This window comes from Miniopterus schreibersii (assembly GCF_964146895.1).
Source record: "Miniopterus schreibersii genome assembly, chromosome: 13".
Taxonomy (NCBI): Eukaryota; Metazoa; Chordata; class Mammalia; order Chiroptera; family Miniopteridae; genus Miniopterus; species Miniopterus schreibersii.
This window is the reverse complement of record NC_138113.1, coordinates 54,056,042-54,080,056: the sequence shown is the minus strand read 5'-3', so window position 1 is coordinate 54,080,056 and position 24,015 is coordinate 54,056,042. Positions and strand designations below refer to the sequence as shown.

At 47.2% G+C, this 24,015-nt stretch overlaps 2 protein-coding genes across 3 annotated transcripts; both read left to right on the top strand.

The window, feature by feature from the left end:
- Positions 1 to 237: 237 nt before the first annotated feature.
- On the top strand, positions 238 to 23,703 carry ANKRD39 (ankyrin repeat domain 39). 2 transcript variants are annotated; one of them, XM_081156375.1, is made up of 12 exons: positions 1,068 to 1,177; positions 4,399 to 4,502; positions 5,085 to 5,288; positions 14,583 to 14,761; positions 19,454 to 19,597; positions 19,783 to 19,911; positions 20,596 to 20,721; positions 20,990 to 21,088; positions 21,176 to 21,274; positions 21,413 to 21,511; positions 21,924 to 22,022; positions 22,119 to 23,703. In XM_081156375.1, the coding sequence occupies exons 1-4, from the start codon at positions 1,090 to 1,092 to the stop codon at positions 14,724 to 14,726; spliced, it is 540 nt and encodes a 179-aa protein (XP_081012501.1). In that variant the 5' UTR covers positions 1,068 to 1,089; the 3' UTR covers positions 14,727 to 14,761; positions 19,454 to 19,597; positions 19,783 to 19,911; positions 20,596 to 20,721; positions 20,990 to 21,088; positions 21,176 to 21,274; positions 21,413 to 21,511; positions 21,924 to 22,022; positions 22,119 to 23,703. The 2 variants fall into 2 exon arrangements, with proteins under 2 accessions (XP_081012502.1, XP_081012501.1); XM_081156376.1 differs by lacking the exons at positions 19,454 to 19,597; positions 19,783 to 19,911; positions 20,596 to 20,721; ... (3 more) ...; positions 21,924 to 22,022; positions 22,119 to 23,703 and having other exon boundaries at positions 238 to 1,177; positions 14,583 to 16,051.
- Positions 18,231 to 23,703, top strand: ANKRD23 (ankyrin repeat domain 23). Its single transcript, XM_081156374.1, has 9 exons — positions 18,231 to 18,322; positions 19,454 to 19,597; positions 19,783 to 19,911; positions 20,596 to 20,721; positions 20,990 to 21,088; positions 21,176 to 21,274; positions 21,413 to 21,511; positions 21,924 to 22,022; positions 22,119 to 23,703. Exons 1-9 carry the CDS (start codon positions 18,296 to 18,298, stop codon positions 22,212 to 22,214), a joined length of 918 nt encoding a protein of 305 aa, XP_081012500.1. The 5' UTR covers positions 18,231 to 18,295; the 3' UTR covers positions 22,215 to 23,703.
- Positions 23,704 to 24,015: the final 312 nt, after the last annotated feature.

The following is a 24,015-nucleotide window of genomic DNA, read 5'->3' as shown; positions in this document are numbered from 1 at the left end:
CCAGCGGGGGACGGCCCAGGCTCCAGGGTTTTCCCACAGTGGTGGCTGTGGGGCTGGGAACCAGACCAGGGCCAAGGTCTATGGGGAGCCAGCCTTGGCTTCTGGCCAAAGGGAGAAGTCAGGGAAGTGGGGGTCGAAGCAGGAGAGGAACTGACTTCCCAGAGCTCGGGGAAGGGGAAGGGGAAGGGGAGGCGGGTGGGAAGGGGAACTTCCCGGAAGCAGCGGCAGGTCGCGCGCAGGCGCACTGGTTGCGCTCGGGCGTGAGGCGGGGGCGCTCACCTGGCTGGGGGGCCGGGGGAGGTAGAGGGTGGTTGGTTATCTCCAGCCTTCTCTCCAGGAACGCTTCAGCGTCATGGGAGCTGAGACGACCCAGGGCCACTCCGCGTGCTTTGTATAAATTATAAATTGCCCACAGCTAGGCCCTGGAAGTGAAGCGTCTGGTCTGGGGGTCTGCGGCGGCCAGAACAGGCTGCAGCCCCGGGTGTCCTCGCTGCAGGAGCCTCTCTGCGATCGGCAACGTTGTGAGGGATGAACCCCGATTCAGTGAAGGCGCCCACTGCGGGATGGGGGTTCCGCACAACCAAAGGCCCTGGCCCTGGCCCTGGCCCTGCCCGCGGGGTTTACAGTTGCTCCTGGTGGCACCTGGCTCCCACGGGTTTTCAAAAAATGGGCCAGAAGGGAGTGAGGAGGGAGTGTCGTGAGGCCTTTACAAGTTGCTGCGGTGAGCCGTCTTCCTGGGCCCGGGATGGTGCGGGAGAGGTGGGGAAAGACCTGGGGGCGGCGCCTCCCTGCCTTGGGAGCCCGGGAGGCGAGGAGACACCTGGAGGGCGCGCTCTGGCGAGCGACACAAAGTCGCTCGCGCCCAGCCCCGCGCGACCTCTCTCCCGGAGAGTCGTTCCCGGTCCCCGGCGCCCCCTCCTCCGCCGAGCCTGGGGCGCCCCCGTGCGGCCGTCTCCGGCGAGGCGCGCAGCCCGGGCCCCGCCCCGCTGCGGGATTGGCTCCTGCGCGAGAGCCCCCGGGCGCCTGATTGGCCGGCGCGGCCGCCGGCTGGTCGGGTCCTGCGGGCTGCCGGGCGGCGCGGAGGCCAGCATGGCGGCTCCCGGGCCCTGTGCAGACGGCCCCTGCTGCAACCACTCAGGCGCACGGCAGACGCTGGACGAGATGGATTTCGAGAGGGGTGAGGCGGCTGCAGGGCCGGAGGAGACCCGAGGGGGCGGTCGGGGGCACCCAATTCCGGGTCACCGAGGGCCCTCCCGGGCCTGGCACGAGCTCGGCCACTGGAAACGCCGACCGGCGTGCAGGGAGGGAAGCTGGGCCCGGTGCGACGTGGGGACTCCGGCCTGCTCAGGGTGTCGGAGAGGGAAGGCTGGGGACCTCCGCTCACCCCGGGGATGGAGCTGCGGGGCAGGCGGCCGCGCTGTGCGGGGAACTAACGTTTCTGAGCCGCTGTGTGCGCTACATACGGCCAAGGTGGTCCTCGAGGCCGCCGATGGCCTCCCTACCCGTAGCGCGCTGAGAAGTAACACTTTTCGCACCTGCCTTCATTCGTCCACCTCTCCCACCACCCCTGAAGGGTCTCCCGAGTAGTGAGAACTAGTAGTTCTCAGCTGGGACAGTTCTGCGCCTTAAAGTCTTTGGCAACGTATGGAGACATTTCAGTTGTTACATCTGGGTGGGTGCTACAGGCCTCTGGTAGGTGCAGACCAGGGATGCTGCGCGCAGCCCACAGTGCACAGGACGGCTCCCCATCACAGAATTATCCGGGCCCAACTGTCAATTGTGCTGCTGTTGAGAAAGAAACCTTGCCCTGTGCAACATAGGGCCCCTTCCCCTCCAGGTTCTGATAGATCACCTTGAATCAGAGCAACTTCTACAATCTGACGTTACAGACACACCTTGAGATACTGCAGGTTTGATTCCAGACCACTGTAAGAAGGGAGCAAGTATCTCAATAAAACGAGTTGTAATCTTTTTGCTGGTGGAGGGCCTTGCCTTCATTTTGTAAAATACACATCTTGTGAGGCACAATAAGGTGAAGCGCAATAAAATGAGGTGTGCCTGTGTTTTGTTTGTTCGTTTATTATCTTTTCGCACACATGGAAAAGATCCTTATCTTTTTGGTAGTGTGGATTTTTTTCCTTCGTATCTTCTCTCTGGGTTCATTTTTCTTTTCCCTGAAATATATCCTTTAATAGTTTTTTCAGTGAGCATGCTTCCCCACCACACACACACACACACACTTGAGGGGTAGCTTAGCCGGTGTAAAATTCTAGGTTGACAGTTAATTTTACCCCCCTCAGTCCTCTGGAAATATTATTCCTTTATCTTCTTGTACTTACCGCTGCTGTTAAGAATTCTGCTGATAACCTGATTGTAATTATTCAGTAGGTTATTCTTTTTTTTTTTTTTTTTTAATATGTTTTTATTGATTTCAGAGAGTAAGGGAGAGGGCGAGAGAGAGAGAGAAACATCAATGATGAGAGTCATTGATCAGCTGCCTCCTGCACACCCATTACTGGGGATGGAGCCCGAAACCTGGGTGTGTGCCCTGACCGAGATTGACGGCGGATCTCCTGGATCATAGGTTGATGCTCAACCACTGGGCCATGCCGGCTGGGCATAACTTTTTTATTCTTGATATTCAGTCATGTCACTGTGCCAAATTTGTTTTTATTAATCCTCCTTGGGGTTTAATGTGATCTTTCATCTGAGAATTCATTGTTGTCTTTACTTTAGAATAATTCTCAGGTGTATCTCTTAAAACATTGCCTTTCTCCTATCCAGTTTTCTCTCTCTGTTTTCTATTTTTGAAGCGTGTATTAGCCACATTTTGGTACATTCTGTCTTCTATGTTTCTTTACCTCTTTAATAGTTTTCTCTTTACCTTTCTGCATTCTGGGTGATTTCCAAATCATTAATTCTTCAGCTGGGTCTGCAGTACTGTTGACTCATCTGTTGTTGTTTTATTTTAATGATTCTACTTATTAATTTATTAACTTTTGTTTCAGATCTGCCTGCTCCCCCCCCAATACTCTTGATTTGTGGATTCTATTTTATTTCCGTGAACACGTTAAATGTTGTTTTAAAGTCTTAGGTTGCATTATATGGCTAGTTTTTGGAGCATGCTGAATGTCTTGCATGGCAGTGGATTGCTTCTTGTTTGCCAACATCTAATCTTTGAGCTCACTAGGCTGGAGTCCTCTTTTGTAAGAGATTCTCGCACATACCTTGTTGGCTAGTAGAAGCATCCTTATGGGGCATTTTTAAAAGTTGCCTCTGACTGGCCCTTATAGGTTTCACTTGTCTGGATCAATTTTTATGACAGACCCTTAGCTTGGGGGTTTGCTCTCTAAGGGTAATGTAGGTAGATACAAGTCCCACACCTCTAAGTTTCGTAGATTAGGGCACCTGATTTGTTGGGCCGCTTCTGCCTTTGCTGTCTTCTCATCACACCTATTCAAATGGGGCTGTTTCTCATTTCCTTTAGGTTTCTATTCAAATGTCACCTTATCAGAGATGCCATCCCTGACCACTGCATATACCCCCTTATTTTTCTTATAGCACTTAGCATCACCTGACTTATTTCATATGTATGTGTGTATATATACACACACACACACATATATATATATATACATTTTTTTCTCCTCGTCTGTCTCTAATTAGAATATAAGCTCCATAAGACCAAAATTTGGGAGGAGGGTCTTTTATTCTCAGCTGACCCTTAGTACCCAGAACATTGCCAGATGCATAGTAAGTATTCAGTAAATATTTGCTGAATTAGTGAAGGGCCTGGGCATGGCAACTTGCTTCCTGCTGCTACACAAGGCAAGAGAGTGAGATTTTTCAGTCCTGGTTCATCCATGATGTGCCACCTCTGGCTTTGTATACATAGCCTTATCTGGTTCTCTGCCACGCACGTGGCCTGCAGCCTTTGCTCCATACCCTGCTCAGCAGTTGGAGCACAAGCCCCCGAGGTGTGTCTATTTGTGAGGACTCTTTTGGATCCTACAGACTCAGTGCTTGCTTACCACTTTGGCTGTGGTTTTCTCCTTGTTCTGGCACCTGGCAATTTTTTTGCTTTGGAATTTGATTATATATTCAAACATTTTAAACATTACTTAACATTTGTGTATTTGAAGTGGGGAGAAGGGATTTTTGTGTCTCCCCAATCCTCCTGCCCTGGTCAAGCAAGCTCATTGTCTAGTTCACAGCTATGTCACTGGCACCTAGGACAATCCTTGGCACAGAGGAGGTGCTTGGTTAATGTTTGCTGAATGAATGTTAACCAAACACCCATTTCTCACCAATGTTATGGGTGAAAAAACAGAGGTCAGGAGATGAAGAAAACATTAAAGGTTCTCAGCAGCATTCAGTATTTTGGTTGTCTTTCTACAGGAATCTGGTCAGCAGCCCTGAATGGAGACCTAGGCCGAGTGAAGTATTTAATCCAAAAGGCAGTGGACCCCAGTCAGCCCGACTTGGCCGGCTACACCGCCCTGGTGAGCTGGGAGGAACTTGGGGTCCGCTTGGGGACCCTGCTCTCTGAGGGGGATTGAGGTTATCTTTTCTCGTCCCTCCCATTCTTCTCTCCCAACAGGGTTTCTCTTTCACGTGTCCTGTGAACCTGTTTTGTTTGTTTTTTAAATATACTTTATTGATTTCAGAGAGAGGAAGGGAGAGGGAGAGAAAGAGACAGAAACATCAATGATGAGAGTCATTGATTGGCTGCCTCCTGCACGCCCCCTGCTGGGGATTGAGCCTGCAACCCGGGCATGTGCCCTGACCAGAATCTAACTGCAATCACCTGGATCCTAGGTCGATGTTCAACCCCTGAGCCATGCCAGCGGGGCAAACCTGTTTTTTTTAATTAGTGTGCTTTACATGAGTTGTTTAATTTCATTTTCATAACAATCCTGTGAGGTAGAAATGATTGAGGAAACTGATGCCAGCCATGAAGACATTTGCTCAGGTCACACAGCTGATGGAGGCAGCCCCTGGAGGGTCCAGGCCTCTGCTCCCCTCCCCCCACCTCTGTTGCCTGCCTGGTTCTGCTGTCCTACCTTGATCTCTATTCCCTGCAGCACTACGCCAGCCGCAATGGGCACTATGCAGTATGCCAGTTCCTGCTGGAAAGTGGGGCCAAGTGTGATGCCCAGACACGTGGGGGAGCCACCGCCCTGCACCGGGCCAGCTACTGTGGGCACACTGAGATTGCACGGCTTCTGCTCTCACATGGGTCCAACCCCAGGCTGGTAGATGACGATGGCATGACCAGTCTACATAAGGTATGCTTCCTCTTCCCCTTCAAAAACTTGTTCTTTGTCATTATAAAAGGTACAGTATGTTCACCATAGGGAACAAAGGGAAAACGGAAAAGCATAAAGTAGAAAATAAAAACCATTTGTAATCTCAGTGCTCACTTCTCATCACTGTGCCTGTAGTTAACAGTGCTGTGCGGTACACTATAACATGTGTTAAGAACATAGCTTTCACATTGTGTTCTTACCAACTTAACTTTTAGGAAGCCAGATGTATAAATATATCAGAAAATCCTTGAACAATGAAACGTTACACTTGCGTGCACATCAAGGGAAGATGTAAGCATTTCCTCCCTTTTGTTTATCTTGAGCTTTTGTCCCCGGTCCCTTCCCTGCTAGTCTTTTTCAGTGTTCTGACCCTACTCTTCAGACACTCCAGGGTGGTGTAAATTAAGCTGGTCCTCCTGGATGCCTCTCCTCTACTGTTTTTCAATCTGGCTTTGTCCGGTGTTCATTCTGTCCTTCCTCAGCTTCTGCATCACACGCTCAAAATGCCTTTCTGTTCCTCAGACATGGGGAGCTCCCCCAACTCCGTGTCCCAAAGCACCCTGTACTTGACTTTTCCTAACTCTTCTCCCCCCGAAACTCCTTCTTTGAGCCTGTCTCACAAGAGATGGCAGGGACTTGATCTTGTTTACTGTTGTAGCCCTAGCACTGAGCACAGGTGCTCGATGAATATGTGTGAACAACTGGATGTTGTTTTAAGATCCTTGCCAGTTGGAGAGGCAGATTGCTTATTTCTTAATTGTTTCAACTATTCATTGTCTATCGACGGACACTTAGGTTGCTTCCATATCTTGGCTGTTGTAAATAATCCTGCAATGAACATACCTTTTTGAACTGGTGTTTTGGGATTCTTTGGATAAATACCCAGAAGTGGAATTGCTGGGTCATATGGTAGTTATATTTTTAATTTTTTGAGAAACCACCATACTGTTTTCTATAGTAGCTTCACCAATTTACAGTCCCACCAACAGTGTATGAGGGTTCCCTTTTCTCCATATCCTTGCCAACACTTGTTTGTTGATTTATTGATGGTAGCCATTCTGATGTATGTGAGGTAATATCTCATTGTAATTTTGATTTGCATTTCCCTGATGATTAGTATTGTTGAGCATCTTTTCATATGTCTGTTGGCCATTTGTATGTCCTCTTTGGAGAAATGTCTATTCAGGTCTTCTGCCCATTTTCTAATGGGATTGCTTTTTTGGTATGAGTTCCTTATTTACATTTTGGATATTAACCCCTTATCTGATGTATCATTGGCAAATATCTTCTCCCATTTGGTAGGTTGTCCTTTTGTTTTGTTGGTTTCCTTTGCTGTGCAAAAACTTTTCAGTTTGATGTAGTCTCGTTTGTTTCAATTTTTTCTTTTGTTTACGTTGCCTGAGCAGACATATCCAAAAAAATATTATTAAGAGCCATGTCAAAGAGTTGACTGCCTCTGTTTTCTTCTAAGAGTTTCATGGTTTCAAGCTTCACATTTAAGTCTTTAATCTCTTTTGAGTTTCTTCTTGTATATGGTGTAAGAAAGTGATCTAGTTTCATTTTTTTGACATGTATTTGTCCAGTTTTGCCATTTATTGAAGAGACTGTCTTTACTCCATTGTATATTCTTGCCTCCTTTGTTGTATATTAATTGACCATATAAGCATAGGTTTATTTCTGGGCTCTTTATTCTGTTCCATTGATCTATGTATCTGTTTTTATGCCAGTACCATGCTGTTTTGGTTACTCTAGCCTTGTAGTGTAGTTTCATATCAGGTACCTCCAACTTTTTGTTCTTCCTCAAGATTGCTATGACTATTTGGAATCTTTCGTGGTTCCATATAAATTTTAGGATTATTTGTTGTAGTTCTGTGAAAAATGCCATTGGTATTTTGATAGGGATTGCATTGAAACTAGATTGCTTTGGGTAGTTTGCACATTTATTTTATTAGTATGCATGTTTTAAAAATATTGCTACTTGTTAAATGATACATGAACATGGTATGTGCTTCCATTTATTTGTATCTTCTTCAGTTTCTTTCTTCAGTGTCTTATAGCTTTCCAAGTGCAAGTCTTTTACCTTCTTGGTTAAATCTGTTCCTAGGTATCTTATTCTTTTTGAAACAACTATAAATGGAATTGTTTTCTTCATTTCGTTTTCTGATAGTTTATTGGTGTATAAAAATGAAACTGATTTCTGAATATTAATTTTGTATCCTGCTACTTTACTGAATTCATTTATTAGTTCTAATAGTTTTTTGGTGGAATCTTTTAGGGTTCTCTAATATAGTGTCATGTCCTCTTTAAATAACGACAGTTTTACTTTTTCCTTTACAATTTGGATGCTTTTCATTTCTTTTTCTTGTCTGATTGCTGTGACTAGAACTTCCAGTACCATATTGAATATAAGTGGTAAAAGTGGAAATTCTTGCCTTGTTCCTGATCTTAAACAAAAAGCTTTCAGCTTTTCATCAAGTGTGATGTTAGCTGTGGGTTTTATTAGGTTGAGGTATTTTTTTCTCTGTGCCCAGTTTGCTGAGAGTTTATCATACATGGATGTTGGCTTTTGTCACATGCTTTGTCTGCATTTATTGATGTGATCATAGGATTTATATGCTTAATTTTGTTTATGAGGTATATCAAGTTGATTTGTGGATATTGAACCATCCTTGCATCCCAGGAATAAATGCCCCTTGATCATGATGTATGATCTTTTTAATGTATTGCTGAATTTGGTTTGCTGTTATTTTGTTGAGGATTTTTGCATCTATGTTCATTAAAGACATTGACCTATAATTTGTGTGTGTGTATGTAATGTGTTTGTCTTGTTTTGGTTTCAGAGAAATACTGGCTTCATAGAATGAGTTTGGAAGCATTCCTTCCTCTTCTATTTTTTGGGATGATTTAAAAAGGATAAGTATTTTTCTGTAAATGTTTGGTAGAATTCACCTGTGAAGTCATCTGGTCAGGACTTTTGTTTGTTGGGAGTTTTTTGACTACTGCTTCAATTTTATGTTAGTAATCAGTCTGTTTAGATATTCTATTTCTTTCTGGTTCAGTCTTAGAAGGTTGTATGCTTCTAGAATATTACCCATTTTTTTCTAGGTTGTCCAGTTTGTTGGTCTCCTTTAATGATATTACAAATTTGTAACCATTACAAATTTGGTTGTAATATCTCCTCTTTAATTTTTAAAAAAATTATTTTAAGTATATTTTTTATTGATTTTAGAGAGAGAGGAAGGGAGAGGGATAGAGAGATAGAAACATAAATGAGAGCGAGACATCGATCAGTTGCTTCCCTCATCACTCCCCCCCCTCCCCACCCTGGGGATCAAGCCCCCAACCCAGGCATGTGCCCTGACTGGGAATCAAACCAGGGACCTGTTGGTTCATGGGTTGATGCTCAACCACTGAGCCATGCCAGCTGGGCTAATCTTTTTTTTTTTAAACCTCACTGGAATTTATTTTTTCTATTGCTTTACAGAGAGAGTAGAAGGGAGAGAGAGGGAGAGAAAGAAACATCGACGTGAGAGAGACAGATCAATTGCTTGCCTCCTACACTTGCCTCACCGGGGCTGGGGATCAAGCCTGTAAGGGAAGTACATGCCCTTGACTGTAATTGAACCCAGGACCCTTCAGTCCGAGTGCCGATGCTCTAACCACTGAGCCAAACCGACTAGGGCATCATTTCCTTATTTTGAAGGAATTGTCTATTGTCATGACGGATATATCTCTGAAGGGGACTCAGTAATAGAAGATAAATCATTATGTTACTGATTAAACTACAACACTTAGGACATTAAATTGTTTTTCAGTTTAAATAGGAATGAAAATGTTCAGTGTTTCATCACGTAAGTCTTAAACACCTTTCTGACCAGCTATTGAGAGCCAGAACTCGCCCACATAGCTGGCTACTTTTCTGCACTTGAATATTAAATAAAATCATCTGAATAAACTTAAATGTACTTTATTTGTCATATCTTATATTACCATACATCAAAATTAAACATAGTGCATATGTTTTAATATTTTTAAATATTTTATTTATTTATTTTAAACCAAGAAACTTCTTTATATCCATATAGGTAATGTCTCATGGTGAAGTTTTAGCAGAGGTTTCTGGTATTTTTCCATTTGGTGATGGTGTAAATTGGTTTGAGAAGTAATGAGATCGAAAAAATCCTTATCAAAAAATAAATTGGTTACTTTACTTATACTTTGTAGGTTTTCAAATTGAACAGTTATGCCAGAAATATTTGTATAATCCTCCAAGGCTGGTAAAATGTCTTTTTTTGCCCATTCTTCTTCAGAATCACTTTCACTGTTAGATACTATCACATTTCTCTTTTGCCTTTGTGATGGTCTAATGTCAGAGTCATTACTGTCTTCAGACAAAGTACTATCTTCCAGCTGACTACCAAAGTCACTCAGCTCGTCAGACAAAGTATCTGCACGTAATTCGCTCAAATGTTCTATTCTGCCACAAAGTGTCTTTTTTAAAACTTTTGCCATAATAATAGATGGATGGAAAGAATTAGCTGTATTGCTCATCACATCTCTGGAAATACTGACAAGTTGAGAAAAAGGCAGGCAAATGAAGAGGAAAACCAGGTGCAGCCAAAATAAGTGCCAAGCAGTGAAGTGCAGACACAAGTTAACTTGTGACCAGTCAGCAAGGTGGTAAGCCAACCTAGAGTAAAATCAGCCTCCCAAAAACTCAAACCAGACTACAGGTTCATCATAGGGTGATTTGTTAATCCCTTTCAATTTTAGAATTATGGGTTCCTCTTATTTTTCCTTGTAAACAGATAGAAACTTTGTGTCCTTAAACTTATGGATCATGATATGAGCATTAATCATTAATGAACATTAAAGTTTTAGCTTGTTGAGTGTTGGTGACTCACAACTTCCTGCTGACTGGTTAATAATTAGGGAATCAAGGAAAGTTTCCATCGTTACTGAAAAATCAAAACTTTTCTTTTTTTAATGCTCACTCGGATATTTTTCCATTGCTTTTCAGAGAGTGGAAGGGAGAGAGAGAGAGAGAGAGACATCAATTGATTGCCTCCTGCACCACCACCCCACCCCCCCCCGCCCCGCCAGGGCCGGGGATCCAGCTTGCAACCCAGGTCCCTGCCTTTGGTCAGAATTGAACCTAAGACCCTTCAGTCCACAGCTGATGCCCTAATCACTGAGCCAGACCAGCCAGGGCTCCTCTTTCATGGTATTTATGTGGGCTCTCTTGTAAGTTTAGCTAAAGGTTTGTAAGTTTTGTCAGCTTTGCCCAACCGCAGTGGCTCGGTTGGTTGAGCATCATCGTGTGCCCCGAAAGGTTGCCAGTTTGATTCCCGGGCAGGGCACCTACTGGGGTTGTGGGTTCATTCCCCTTTGAGGCACGGACAGAAGGCAACCGATTAATGTTTCTCTCTCTTTCTCTCTGTTCCTTTCTCTAAGCATGTCCTTGGGTGAGGATTAAAATAAATAAATAAAATTTAAGATCCCCTGCTATTATTGTATTACTGTAGTAGATTGCTCCCTTTATGTTCATTAATAATTGCTTTATACAGGTAGGTGCTCCTATGTTGGGTGTGTAGATATTTACAATTGTTATATCCTCTTTTGGGATTGGTCCCTTTATAATTATTTAATGTACTTCTTTGTCTTTTTTTACATTCTTTGTTTTAAAGTCTAGTTAGTCTGATATAAGCATTGCTACCCCAGCTTTCTTTTCATTTCTTTTATGAAATGTCTTTTTCCATCCCTTCACTTTCAGTCTGTATGTGTCTGTCAATTTCAGGTGAGTCTCTTATAAGCAGCATATAGATGGTCATGGTTTTTAATCCACTCAGCCATCCTATGTGTTTTTATTGAAGCATTTAATACATTTAAAGTCATTATTGGTACGTGTGCACTTATTTCCGTTTTGTTATTTTGGTTGGTTTTGTAGTTCCTCTCTATTTCTTATTTCTTCTCTTTATCTCTTACCTTGTGGTTTGCTGGTTTTCTTTATTCTTTTGGGGGGTTCCTTTCTCTTTATTTTTTTCTGTGTCTTTTGTAGGTTTTTGGTTTGTGGTTACCATGAGGTTTATGTATATCATCCTATATTTTTAGCTATCTATTTTAAGCTGATAGGCATATAAGTTCTCATATTCTAAAAGGACATTTTTGCTCCCCCTCCCTCCATGCTTTATGCTTTGAGGTCATATTTTAAATCTTTTTGTTTTGTGTATTTCCTAACTACTTGTGGTTTTTGTTGAGTTTGGTATTTTTGTCTTTTGTCTTATCATAGTAGCTTTTTTTTTAATTAAAAAAAATGTTTAATTTACCTTTATTGTTGGAAGTATCACAGATGTTCTCTTTTTTTCCACATTGACGCCTTCTACCCCGCCCCAGGCCTTCACCACACTGTGGTCTATGTCCATGGGTTATACATATAAGTTCTTTGGTTAATCTCTTCCCACCCACCCCCACCTTCCCTCTGAGATTTGTCGGTCTGTTTATCATAGTAGCTTTTTAAGTGGCTGATTTGCTATGTTTATTAAACATTTGCCTTTAGCTATAGGTTTTTTTACTTTCTCATATTTCCTTGTTTCTGGTTATATCCTCTCCTTTTCTGCTTAAAGAAGACCCTTTAACATTTCTTGTAAAGCTGGTTTAATGGTGATGAACTCCTTAAGTTTTTGTTCGTCCAGGAAACTTTTGTCTCTCCTTCAATTCTGAATAATAACCTTGCCCAGTAAAATATTCTAGGTTGTAGGTTCCTTCCTTTTAGCACTTTAAATATGTCCTGCCGCTCCCTTCTGTCCTGTACAGTTTCTGCTGAAAAATCAATGGATAGCCTTATAGGGTTTCCTTTGTATGCGACTTGTTTGCCTCTTGATGCATTTAAGATTGTGTCTTTTTTTTTTTTAAGTTTGCCAACCTTTATCATTTTATTTTTTTAAATATATTTTTATTGTTTTTAGAGAGAGGAAGGGAGAGGAAGAGGGAAACAGAGAGATAGAAACATCAGTGATGAGAGGGTCATTGATTGGCTGCCTCCGGCACACCTCCTACCAGAGATTGAGCCTGCAACCCAGGCATGTGCCCTGACTGGGAACTGAATCACGATCTCCTGGATCCTAGGTCAATGCTCAGTCGCTGAGCCTTGCCAGCAGAGCTGTCTCTTTATCTTTAACTTTGGCTGTTTTAATTGCAATATGTCTTGGTATGGGTCTCTTCATATTCTTCTTGTTTGAAATTCGCTGTGCTCCCTGGACTTGAGTGTCTGTTTCCTTTCCCAGGTTAGGAAAGTTTGTTCCTTTATCTCTTTCTCCTTCTGGGATCCCTATAATGTGATGTTTGTGTGGTTGATGTTGTCCCAGAGGTCCCTTAAACTATTCTCATTTTTAAAATTCTTTTTTCTTTTTGCTGTTCTGATTGGTTGATTTCCACTAGCCTGGCTTCCAGGTTGCTGATCCATTCTCCTGTATTAGCTAATCTGATGTTAATTCAACTGTATTTTTCATTTCACTCATTGTATTTTTCAGGTCTGCTTGGTTCTTATTATACTTTCTCTTTGTTGAAGTTCTCCCTAAGTTTCTCTATTTTACTCTGAAGTTTGGTGAGCAGCCTTATGACCATTTCTTTGAATTCATTATCAGATAAACTACTTATCTTTGTTTCATTAGGATTTTTTTCTGGGGATTTTTCTTGTTCCTTTGCTTACGAGATATTCCTTCATTTTCTCATTTTGTTTGATGTTCTAATTTATATAATTAGACAAAATAGCTGTCTTTTCCAGTCTTGAAAAAGTGGCCTTGTGTAGAAGTGACCCCTGTGTAAGCTCTGTGTGCTGGGTGGTTTTGGCAGGCCATTGGAGCCAGGTGGGCATTTACAGTACCCTGGGCACTGGCCTGCCAGGCTAAGGCAGCTCCAGGTGGGGAGGCCAGGTGCATGTAGAAATGCCCTGTTGATCCTGCTTGCTTCCTTCCTTCAGAGCCGGAATGGGCTCTGGGTGATGTGGCTGGGAAAGCACTGCAGTGACCTTGCATGTAGGCCAGAGCACCTGGATAGAGCTGCTCCCTGCCCTGTGGCGGTGCAGGGAAATGTAAACCATGGTGTTCACTGGCACCTCTGACCCGGAGAATTCCTACAGATCTTGGAGGGCTCCCACAGTTCTCCACCTTCTCTGCACAGTTTCTCATTTGTTGTGCAGAAGTAGTTCAATCACTCTCAGTTGTCTCAGGAGGAATTGCTCTCTCTATGTGGGCATGTATTTCAGAGTGCTCATGGGAGGGGGCGAGTTCAGTGTCCTATGCCACTGCCATCTTGGTCCTCACTTTCTTTCTTTAAAGTACTGCTTGGTACTTTTTTTTTTGTAAAAAGTTACTTAGAATGCTTCTCACAATTGCTTACAACATACCACTGCCTGAAATGAAGCAATAGAATTGAGAACCTGGGTCTGTACTCATTAAGAGGACCTGCTAAAAAAGATTTGGGTTTAAATTTGAGATGATGGTTTCTACTAATATTAATTTTGATACCTCTCAGAAGCGCCTGTGTTCCATCAATTTGTCTGTTGGAAGGAGTAGGGAATACAGTGGCATAACAGTTGTTAAGAGTTCAGACTTTGAGGTCAGGCAGACCTCCTTTAGAATCCCCAGGCTGCCACGCTAGCTCTGTGACCTCAGGCAAGTCACTTAACTTTTATAAGTCTCAGTTTCTTCATTTATAAAATGGGGATAATGATAGTTCTTACTGCTGCTGGTTACTGTGAAAGTTAAATAAGATAATTTATGTAAATCACTTAACTGTTACTTCTTGGAGATAGGTTAGAAATTGACATCCAGATTGGGATCATCTATCTCAGAGGAGGAGAGGAGAAAGCTGGGAACCTGGGCCCCGTTTTCCTCTTCTCATCTGAAAGTTCCCAGAGGGCAGGGGGCATGTCTGATGTCTGTTGTGCTCATGGTGCCCAGCACCCTGTAGATGATCAGAATGTTTGTAAAAGACACTTAGAGACCCAAGGTTTTGTACTTTAGTGTGCAGCCCAAGGAAAAAAGAATAGTCACTGAACAAAGAACACAAGAACCAAAACTTCAAGCTAACTGCCCGGATGGCTTAGAGTACTCTGCCCATCTGTATGCAAGTCATGAGATCTGATAGGAATTAGGGGAAGTCTACTCAAATAGCCAGTGTCTCCATTGCTGCAAGGACCGAGATCCCCAGAAATAGAGCAAGAGCAGGGCCCAGTGAGGGTGTGACTTTTGATTCAGGCTGCTCTCTCCACAGGCTGCTGAGAAGGGTCACATGGACATCTGCTCCCTTCTGTTGCAACACAGCCCAGCCCTGAAGGCCGTCCGGGATCGGAAGGCACGACTAGCATGTGATCTTCTGCCCTGCAACAGTGAACTGCGGGACCTGCTGGCCAGCTGAATCGCCACTCTTCTGTCCCAGGCTGCCATGCAAGGGTACATATACTAGGTCTCCAAGCCCCTGCTGTGGTCAGGATCCATGCCGCAGGGTGGGAAACAGAGACCCGAAGACCCAGGAAGAGCCCGATTTTGGCCACTGGAGTGAGGGAGTAGATTTGAGGGGGCTGCAAGTGCCTAAGCCTGGACAGATGACCCTATTCTAAATTAGTTCATGTGGAAACATCTATCCACTTGGAAAAAATAAAGTTATATCCTTACCCCATCCCATGCCCCAAATTAAATTACAAGTAGACTAAAGAACTAAATTGGCCCTGGCCAGGTAGCTCAGTTGGTTAGAGCATCATCCTGATACTCCCAAGGTTGTGGGTTTGGTTCCCTGTCAAAGCGCATACAAGAATCAGCCAATGAATGCAGAAATAGTGGAATAATAACAAACAGATGTTTCTCCCCATTCCTCTCTCTTTCTAATATCAAAATCAATCAGTCAATAAATTAAAACAAAAAACCTTAAAAAACACACCCAAATTGAATAACACAAAATCATGCAAGTAAGTATGAGAAGAAACTATGGTATATGTAACAAATGACAAGCTTCTTGCTAGCTGAGGGACCTTGGTATAAGTGACTTTCCTCATCTGAAGATCAGAATGATTATAATAGGGCCCTGCCTCAGCGTCACTGTGGGGATTCGGTGTTCGAATGTACGAGGAAAGAGAGTTCCTGGCATGTTGTTACCAGCAGTGTATCAGAGCACACACTTCCTCAAAACCTGATCAGCACGTTTTTATACCATAATTTCATTCATTTTAATAATCTAATAGATTTAAAAGTGCTATTGTTTTGGTTTTTTAAAAAAAATGTTTTGATTTTAGAGAGAGGGAGAGGGATAGAGAGAGAAACATGGATGAAAGCGAAACATGGATCGGCTGCCTCCTGCCTGCCTCCTACTGGGAATCAAGCCCGCAACCCTGGCATGTGCCCTGACTGGAAATTGATCTGGTGATCTCTGGGTTCATGGGTCAACGTTCAACCACTGAGCATCACTGGCTGGGCCTTTGTTTTATTTTGAATTGCTGATTACTAGTGAGGTTGACAGCTGTCTTCTGTGAACTTCCTGTCTACATCCTTTGCCCCATTAGAATTTTTTTCTTTTTATTGACTCATAGGAGTTGTTTATGCCTTCTGGATATTGATTCTGTTTTATATGCATATATTTTTCCTTTCATACTGTCATTTGTCTTAACTTTGTTGGTATCTGTTCATGGAAATTGGTACAGCCACTATAGATGGCAGTTGGCAATATCTATTAAAATTTAAATGAACAGGGCCAGTAATTTGATTTCTCTGTAGCTACCTAGAGAAATATTCATCCATATCTACAATGCTTATTTATGAAGGCATTCACAAAGATGCACATTTGAGCCTGGGGCTTAATGGTAAAAAAAAAAAAAAAAAAAAAAAGATAACCAGGGTGCTCCCTGATACGGAAATGGTTAACTTCTGGTCCACATATCATTTGAGTGCAATGCCGTGGAGTGGTGTATGCTAATGTGGGAAGTGTGCTGAGTCATGATCATAGCATGCCTCAGCTATGCTGCCTCTTAAAACATGTTTGTCACCCTAGTGCTCAGTGGTTATAGCAGCAGCCCGAGAACTGGAGTCCTGGGTTCGATTCCCCATGGGCTCTATCCCTAGCCCCAGTCAGGGCAAATGTGGGAGGCAACTGATGGATGTTTGTCTCTCTCACATCAATGCTTCTCTCTCTCTCCCTCTTCCACTCTCTCTGAAAAGCAATGAAATAAATATCCTCAGGTGAGGATTAAAAAAAAAGTCTGTAGAAACATGTATGTACATATACAAAGTTACAGGAACAAAGTCAGGAGGATTATGGCAAACCTGGTGACCATGGTTCCCCAGGGCCACTGTGGGGATAGTAAAGGGGCTCTTGTTGAGCTTTACTGTTACATATGGATTTTTTACAAGGAGTAATTTTTTTTTTTGATTGATTCCAGAGAGAGGAAGGAAGAGCGAGAGAGAGAGAGAAACATCAATGATGAGAGAGTCATTATTAATCAGCTGCCTCCTGCACATCCCCTGCTGGGTGGGGATCAAGCCCAAAACCCGGGCATGTGCCCTGACCGGGAATCAAACTGTGATCTCTTCAATCATAGGTCGATGCTCAACCGCTGAGCCACACTGGCCGGGCAGGAGTAATTTTTTTAGTTTGATGTGGAAAAAACTGGTTTTCCGCTGAGATTCAGATGAAACTCATAGGGGAATGTTGAGGGGGAGAGTGTGAGTGAGCAGGTGGTCGGCAGTGGAGCCCAGATCTCGTCTGACTTTTCTTGTCTGTCCACCTTCACTCAGGCCTAGGTAATCTTTTCCTTCCTCATAAGGAAAGGCAAGAATGCACCTTTGACAGAACATCCTGAAGCATAGAGACAGTTTCTTTAAAAAACCCTGGTCTCAGAACTGGCAAGAACTTACAAATTAGCCAGCCAGTTGTGGGTGGGACCATTGGCAGCCCTTCAGGGCCTTGGGCTGTCCTTGGCCCACAGTTCCTCCTCCCTCTCGTTTGGTCATCTCTGCTCATGTTGCTCCCATTCTGGGTCTTATTTACTGGATATCAGATTTCCTTTCAAAGGTCAAGGCAGAGTTCAAGGCACAGCTGGTTGAAGGACATGCTGGCATTTTAGGTACAATTAGGAAGTCTTACTTTGTGGCTTGTGACAGGTTGCTTTGTGATTGGATTAACAGTTAATGTTGTGTACTTGGACCCGAAACGGATGTCAGTCTCACCTTCCATATGGGGAGACATGCCCCATGCCAGGAGAGCGTCTGGTAGGGACCTGCATGTGGGGCGTGGGTGGTTCTTCAAGGGCTAAAGTACAGGTGACAGGCTGGACTTGGCTGCAGATGGTGTAATATGCTGGCCCTCAGAGTGGTGAGGGAGAAGTGGGGGCATCTTGCAGGGAAGCCACCAAGAGTGGGGGGCAGCCTTGGCACTGGATGGCAGCTGGGAGATCCCTTGAAGCTTATTTCTTCCTATAGGTGTCATGAGGGTTCCTGAGGCAGAAGTCAGCCTCCTGAGCCTGTCCTTCAAGGGTCCTCTGGGACTCTGGCCTCCTTTCACAAGGGCAGTTGAGCTAGACCTTTCAGGGTCTCAGGTAGCCAAGACCCACAGCAACATGGAGGCTGACACTTGACTCTTTTTCTTAAGTGGTGTCTGGACTTAGGAAAGTGGAACTATTTCCCCCTGAATCTGGGCTAGTGGCCCAGGCCCCCCAGGACATGTGTCTATGGTGGAACTGCTCGGGCAGGTGTGGGGGTGACATCGGTGCCGGATAGTGGGTGTCCGAGGATGCACCTGACTCAGCTTGGGACAGTTCCTCCTCCTGCCTGCGTGGCTACAGGCCCACACTGGTATTTTGGTGGATGTTACAGAGCCACAGAGTCATCTGGCTCAGGTGCAAGCCTAGGTCCCGCCCTGTCTGCCCTCAGGGGCAGGTCGCCTATAAAAGGGTTGACAGCTCAGCTTTTCTCACTGGGGGTTTGGAGAGCGGGGGGACCATGGATGTCATCAGCGTCCAGCAGTTGGTAAGAATGTGGGAAGAGGGGCAGGAGGGCAGGCAGTCATCTGGGCACCCCCAGGCTGTCAGAAAAACGAGCAGGGCAGGCCACTGCTGTGGTCTGAGCATCGGGTTTTCAGAGCTGAAACAAGCAGTTCCCTGGTGTGGCTGCCTTGTTCTCTTGTGAGGTGGTGAGAGAGGGGGTTAGGGAGCAAGAGAGGGAAGCAGTGTGAAAGATGTTGAGTGAGTTTTGCACTGAACTGTGATAGCTAAAGAGGAAAGGAAATGGCAGGTTACCTTGGAAAATACGACTGTAGCTTGGTCTTGGTTTAGCTCCACTGCCGGGATAGCTATTGTTCTGGAAATGGGCTGGGAGGCTGGCTGCCTGGTTAGGGAGGGAGATGGGTGCTCTCTAGTTCCCTGGGCATTGAGAGAAGCGGCACCACCAGTGACACTTTGGGACGCATTTTGGTGTCAGTGCCCAGCAAGCACCAGCCTGGTACAGCTTCTGTGAGAGGGGCTGCAGGGCCTATGTGTTAGGTTGCCAGCGTTTGCTTTGAAAGGGAATACAGTTCCCTGTGGCTGGAAGCCCCAGGCCCTGCCATCCTGTCATCCCAACCTTTCTCTCCTCTCAACACACTCGTTCCTTGGTTTCCTTGGTGTGTCCAGCTCCTGATGTCCTGGGGGCGGGGCCAGGGAGGAGCAGGGTGGAGCATCGTGGGGGGCTCTGCACAGCACAGCTCTGAGCTAAGTGCTAGTTCTGTACCATTTTACTGATGAAGAAACAGTTTGTGAAGAGCCAAGACTGGAACCCAGGAATTCAGACTCTCCCAGGAAGAATCTCCTCTGTCCCTCTGAGCTTGGGGTGGGGTGGCAGTGTGGCGTGATCTGGTAGGAATGTAAGGGCAGCAACCCCTGAGGGAAGCTGAGGTGTCATGTGCCCTGAGCTCCCCTGGACACAGGCCCAGCACTATAAATAGATGTGGGTCATGCCCCCAACCCTGTGCCCTTGCTGACAGGGCAGGGCAGGCACAGCTGGTGAGAGCCAGCAGCAGCCCCGCATCCAGAGCATTGAGAAGGCTCAGCTCTTGTCAGGACCCCCACTGCACAGCTCGGTTCTCTACGGACCCATCCTAACCATCCTTATCCTGTCCTACAGGTAAGTGGAGAAAGAGAAGGGAAGGTGTCGCGGTATGGACGTGCAGCTCCTGATCCTGGAGGCTGGCCAGGCGAGTGGAGGCTGGGGCCCCATGAGGCCGCGGCCCAGGAGAGGCAGAGGCTGGAAGAAGAGAAGAGGAGGAGAGTGAGTGACGCTGGGGTGGCCTGTGGGGCGGGCCCTGAGCAGTGGGGGTCCGGAGAGCCAGGGGCTGGGGTGGCAGCCAGAGTGCTGGTGCTCCTGCTGTGGGCAGGAGAGACGGGATAACAAGAGCCTGCCCGGACCCATCACCCTGGCTGATGGCTGGCATGGTCTTCTGTCTTCTGCCCCAGGCTGAGAGGTTTAAGAGCTCCAGACTTAATCTGGACAGTCTGGCTGACTTGGAAAACTTGGTTCAAAGACGAAGAGAAAAGCGACTGAAACGCAGAGTCCCCCCTAGGGCACCTGAGCCCGTGGTTAAGGTAGGTGAGAAGTTGGGGGGCAGGAGTGGGGGCGCACACACCCAAGGCTTGACAGTCCCTGAGGAAGTTTCCTGCGCCTATGGGAGGGCTTGGGGAAGAGTGGACACTGCCAGCTGCACCTGCGCCGCAGCAACTGCTGAGCTGGACAGCCCATTTTGGAGCCCCAGCCTGTGTGCAGCTGCTGGGGCATAAACAGCAGTTCTAGAGGTCTAGGATCAGGGTGAGGGAGGGTCCGTCTGAGCTCCTGGGGGTTGGCGGCAAAGTTCGGTGCTCCTTTGCTTATGGATGCATTACCCCGATCTCTGCCTCGTGTCCACATGGCCTTCTCCCATGTCTCTGACTCCAAATGTCCCCTTTTTGTAAGGACACCAGTTATACTGGATTAGGGCCCACCCTGCTCCAGTGTGACCTCACCTTAACTATAGCTGCAGTGACCTGCTTCCAAATAAGGTCACATTCTGAGGTTCAGGGGGTCAGGACTTCCAACATATGAACTTGGGGGCGCACAAGTCAACCCCTAACTCCTCCCACCCCAACAACTATTCTTCCAGAACCTCCTGGAGGTAGGTTTTTAAAAACCTAATATTTGTACAAGCTGACAGTGTCTCTGTGGGGACCACTTGGTGTGAGTAAAGTGTGACGTCAGTTTGCGGATTGATTTCCTCTTGTCCTTAACTTACCCAGCCACAGCCTGAGGCCCAGCTGGAGCACGTGGACCTGGAGACGTTCCTGAAGGCAGCTGCTGAGAACCGGGAGGCCCTGATTGACAAGTACCTGACCGACGGAGGGGACCCCAATGCCCACGACAAGGTAGCAGAGTAGGGCGAATCAGAGAGCAGCTCAGCAGCTGCAGGAGTGCCATCATCGGGGTGCTGTAGTCAGCCTAGGGAACCACGGGGCTTTTCTGTTTTATGGGACACTGATACCAGGTGCCTCCTGAGCTGGGAAGGAGGCGCTCTTCACATGATTAAGGAGCAGGCAGCTCTGTCCAGGGCACCAGCTCTGGGACTGGGATTGGGGGTGGGGCCCCTATAGGTGCCGTGCTCCCTCTGCTTAACCTCCCTTCTCCACTCACCAGCTGCATCGCACAGCCTTGCACTGGGCCTGCCTGAAGGGTCACGGCCAGCTGGTGAACAAGCTGTTGGAGGCAGGGGCCACTGTGGACACTCGTGACCTGGTGAGCATCGGGGAAGGCTCATCCTCCTGGCAGAGGCTGTACCTGGCACACAGGGCATCAGAGGGCTTCAGTGATTTTGTTTTGCAGCTGGACAGGACACCTGTGTTCTGGGCCTGCCGTGGAGGACACCTGGACATCCTCAAACATCTGCTTAACCATGGAGCACAGGTCAATGCACGGGACAAGGTGAGGGCACACCACAGTGGGCAGCCTGTTAGGAGCTGGCAGGCAGTGCACAGAGCTGTTCTTGGAGGAAGCACAGCCCTTTGGGGTTGGGGTGGAGCCTTGCCATTCAGGAGCAACACAGTCTCACTCGCCCCTTAGATCTGGAGCACCCCCCTGCACGTGGCCGTGCGCACAGGGCATTGTGAGTGCCTGGAGCACCTCATTGCGTGTGGAGCCCACATTGACGCACAGGACAAGGTAGGCGCTTGAGGCAGCTCCAGCGGGGGACAGGAACCAAGGGCACCTGAGCTCAGGCCAGCGCCTGCCAACCCAACCCTTCCTGTGGCTGGGGAGGTTATGAGGATGATGTCCCCTTATTTTTTTAAGGTGTTTTTATTAAAGCTGGGGATGGTGAGACAAGGGCTTAGCATAAAAGAAGCAACAGGAGCGCCTAGACTGGGCTGCCTTAGCTCTCTGGGAAGTCAGAAAAAGGTGGCCTTGGGAACAGGGTCAGAGGGTTAGCCTAAAACAAGTTCCCGCTGCCCATTGCTCCCCTGGTTGCAAGTCTAGTGGAGTCCCTTAGAATTTAGGAGATACATTCCTGGGGGAAAAGGGGAACAGAAAGGCACAGGTGTGTTCCCGGGAGAGCACCAAGGTCCTCTCTCAACAGGAGGGGGACACAGCTCTACATGAGGCTGTGCGACATGGCCACCACAGAGCTATGAAGGTGCTGCTGCTCTACGGAGCCCAGCTGGGTGTGCAGAACCAGGTGAGTCCCAGCAGCCCCAGCCTCGCCTTGTACCCAGGAGGGCGGGGGGGGGACCACTAAGAGGAGAAAGGACTAATGCAGCAACCTTGTACTCAGGCTTCAGCGACCCCAGTGCAGCTGGCCCGAGACTGGCAGCGAGCCATCCGGGAGGCTCTGCAGGCCTACATGGGGCACCCTCGTGGTCGGTGCTGATGGCAGCAGACCTGCAGCACTTCTCAGCCACCATTCCACCCTGTTCTCCTCCCACCCTCACCTGTGGTTCTGACCTCAGCCCTGATGCCTCAGGCCTCCAGGGCAGGCAGCCCTGTCAGTACTGAGCAGCAGCTCAGAGCTGGGCCGGCAGGTAGATGAAGCAGCTCCCTGGCTTCAAGCCAGGTGAAGAGCTGCTCCCTGCTGGGCTTGAGCAAGGATGGGCTGAAGCACAACCCAGGCGGGTCCAGACAAGGGACAGCAGAGGCTGGGCACTCGGGATGGTGCATAAGCTAAGCCGCCTCCTCCCCAGGGCTGGTGCTAGACTTCCCCGGTGCCCAGTGAGCCTCTGTCGAGGAGACTGTTTATGCCCCTACCTTCCAAGGGGGGTTCCTGTTGGGTAGTAACTCAGTGCACAGCTGGCAGCTGCCTCCAGGCCAGAGAGGCAGGCATTTCACAGCAGTGACTCTGTTCCTGTCAGCAGAAGCCCTGGCAGCGTCTGGAGTGGCTCTGCACAACTCTGGTCCTAGGGACTCTGGTTTGGGGTCTGGACGGGCTGCTCAGCAGGTCTGAGGCTCCACCGCAGAAGTCCAGTACCAGCCGGATTGCACAGAAGCCCTAAGACTGAGGCGCTGGAGCTACTTTAGAGAAGCCTCATGCCACTGTCTGAAGGCTGTGGTCAGGCCTGCCTGCTGCTCTAGGTGGCCAGTTGGTAGCTCTCCTTGGAAAGGTGAAGTACCTGGGTGCTGGGGTTGCTTGTGGCCCACTCAGCTTTTGAGGCAGTGGCCCGCAACCCTGCTTTGCCTCAGGTGCTAATGCCACCCTGGCACTGGAGCTTGAGCTCTTACCTGTAACCTGCAGTTGTTGCCTTCTGTCTCCTCTGAGGACGCCACGGGGCTCTGAGCACTGCCCATGAAGGGAAACAGAGGAGCACACCTGCTCCTGCCCCCATTGCTAACTGGTGGCACATTTAGGACCCAACTTCACACATGCCCTCCAAATGGGTCCTCCTCTTCCAATGTCCTTTACACTCCAAGCTGTGCTGGTGTAGACGTGTTCCTGGCAGGGCTGGGTCCTTGAATGCCAGGAAATGAACCTTGATGCACTCAGCCCTAAGCTGAGAGCTGCAGGCTGAGGGACGAGCTCCGAGATTAAGGCTAGCCTCCTTCACACACGTACGGCACCTGGCAGACACTATTCCCCAGCAGTTCTTTCTTTCATTGGTGGCCTTCTCAGGCCAAGACCAAGGCTATTCTTACTATGTGAAAAAGCTTACTAGAGCCCCACTCCTTCCCTTCCCATGGGCAGCCCCTGCCCTGTGGGGACAGAGCCAGCATTCACCCAGATGCTGGGGCCATGGGAGAAATGGGTGCTCTAGTCCACGGAGAAGACGACTCCCCATCCAGAAAATGGGGACACTTAAGTGACAAAAATACCTTTTTTTATATGCATCAATATTTTGTGTTCATTAAAACTGGTTGGTTATACATCACAGTCTAGTTCTGTGTTCTGGGCTAGAAGCGGCCAGGCCATTAGGCCCAGGGCCTTGTCGTCCTCAGCAGCCAAGCGCAAGCCTGTTAACCATCCCACCAGACAGCAAGATAGACCCCTTGAGCAGAGTGGGCAGTCTGGGCACTTGGCCCTCAAGGCATCTCTGCTCATGGGCGAACAAGCTCAAAAAGCAGTGGTTCTCAGCCTTGGCTGCGAAAAGTTTTAAAAGTCCTAATGTCCGCCTGGCCGGGCGTGGCTCAGCAGTTGAGCATCGACCTAGGACCCAGGAGATTGCAGTTCGATTCCCGGTCAG

Bases quoted from the DNA above. Each gene is read 5' to 3' on its own strand.
- ANKRD39 (XM_081156376.1), top strand. From the start codon at position 529: ATGAACCCCGATTCAGTGAAGGCGCCCACTGCGGGATGGGGGTTCCGC. The intron at 4,503-5,084 runs GTGAGCTGGGAG...TATTCCCTGCAG, and splicing joins TGGCCGGCTACACCGCCCTG to CACTACGCCAGCCGCAATGG. The intron at 5,289-14,582 runs GTATGCTTCCTC...CTCTCTCCACAG, and splicing joins GCATGACCAGTCTACATAAG to GCTGCTGAGAAGGGTCACAT.
- ANKRD23 (XM_081156374.1), top strand. From the start codon at position 18,296: ATGGATGTCATCAGCGTCCAGCAGTTG. The intron at 19,912-20,595 runs GTAGGTGAGAAG...TAACTTACCCAG, and splicing joins CACCTGAGCCCGTGGTTAAG to CCACAGCCTGAGGCCCAGCT. The intron at 21,512-21,923 runs GTAGGCGCTTGA...CTCTCTCAACAG, and splicing joins ACATTGACGCACAGGACAAG to GAGGGGGACACAGCTCTACA.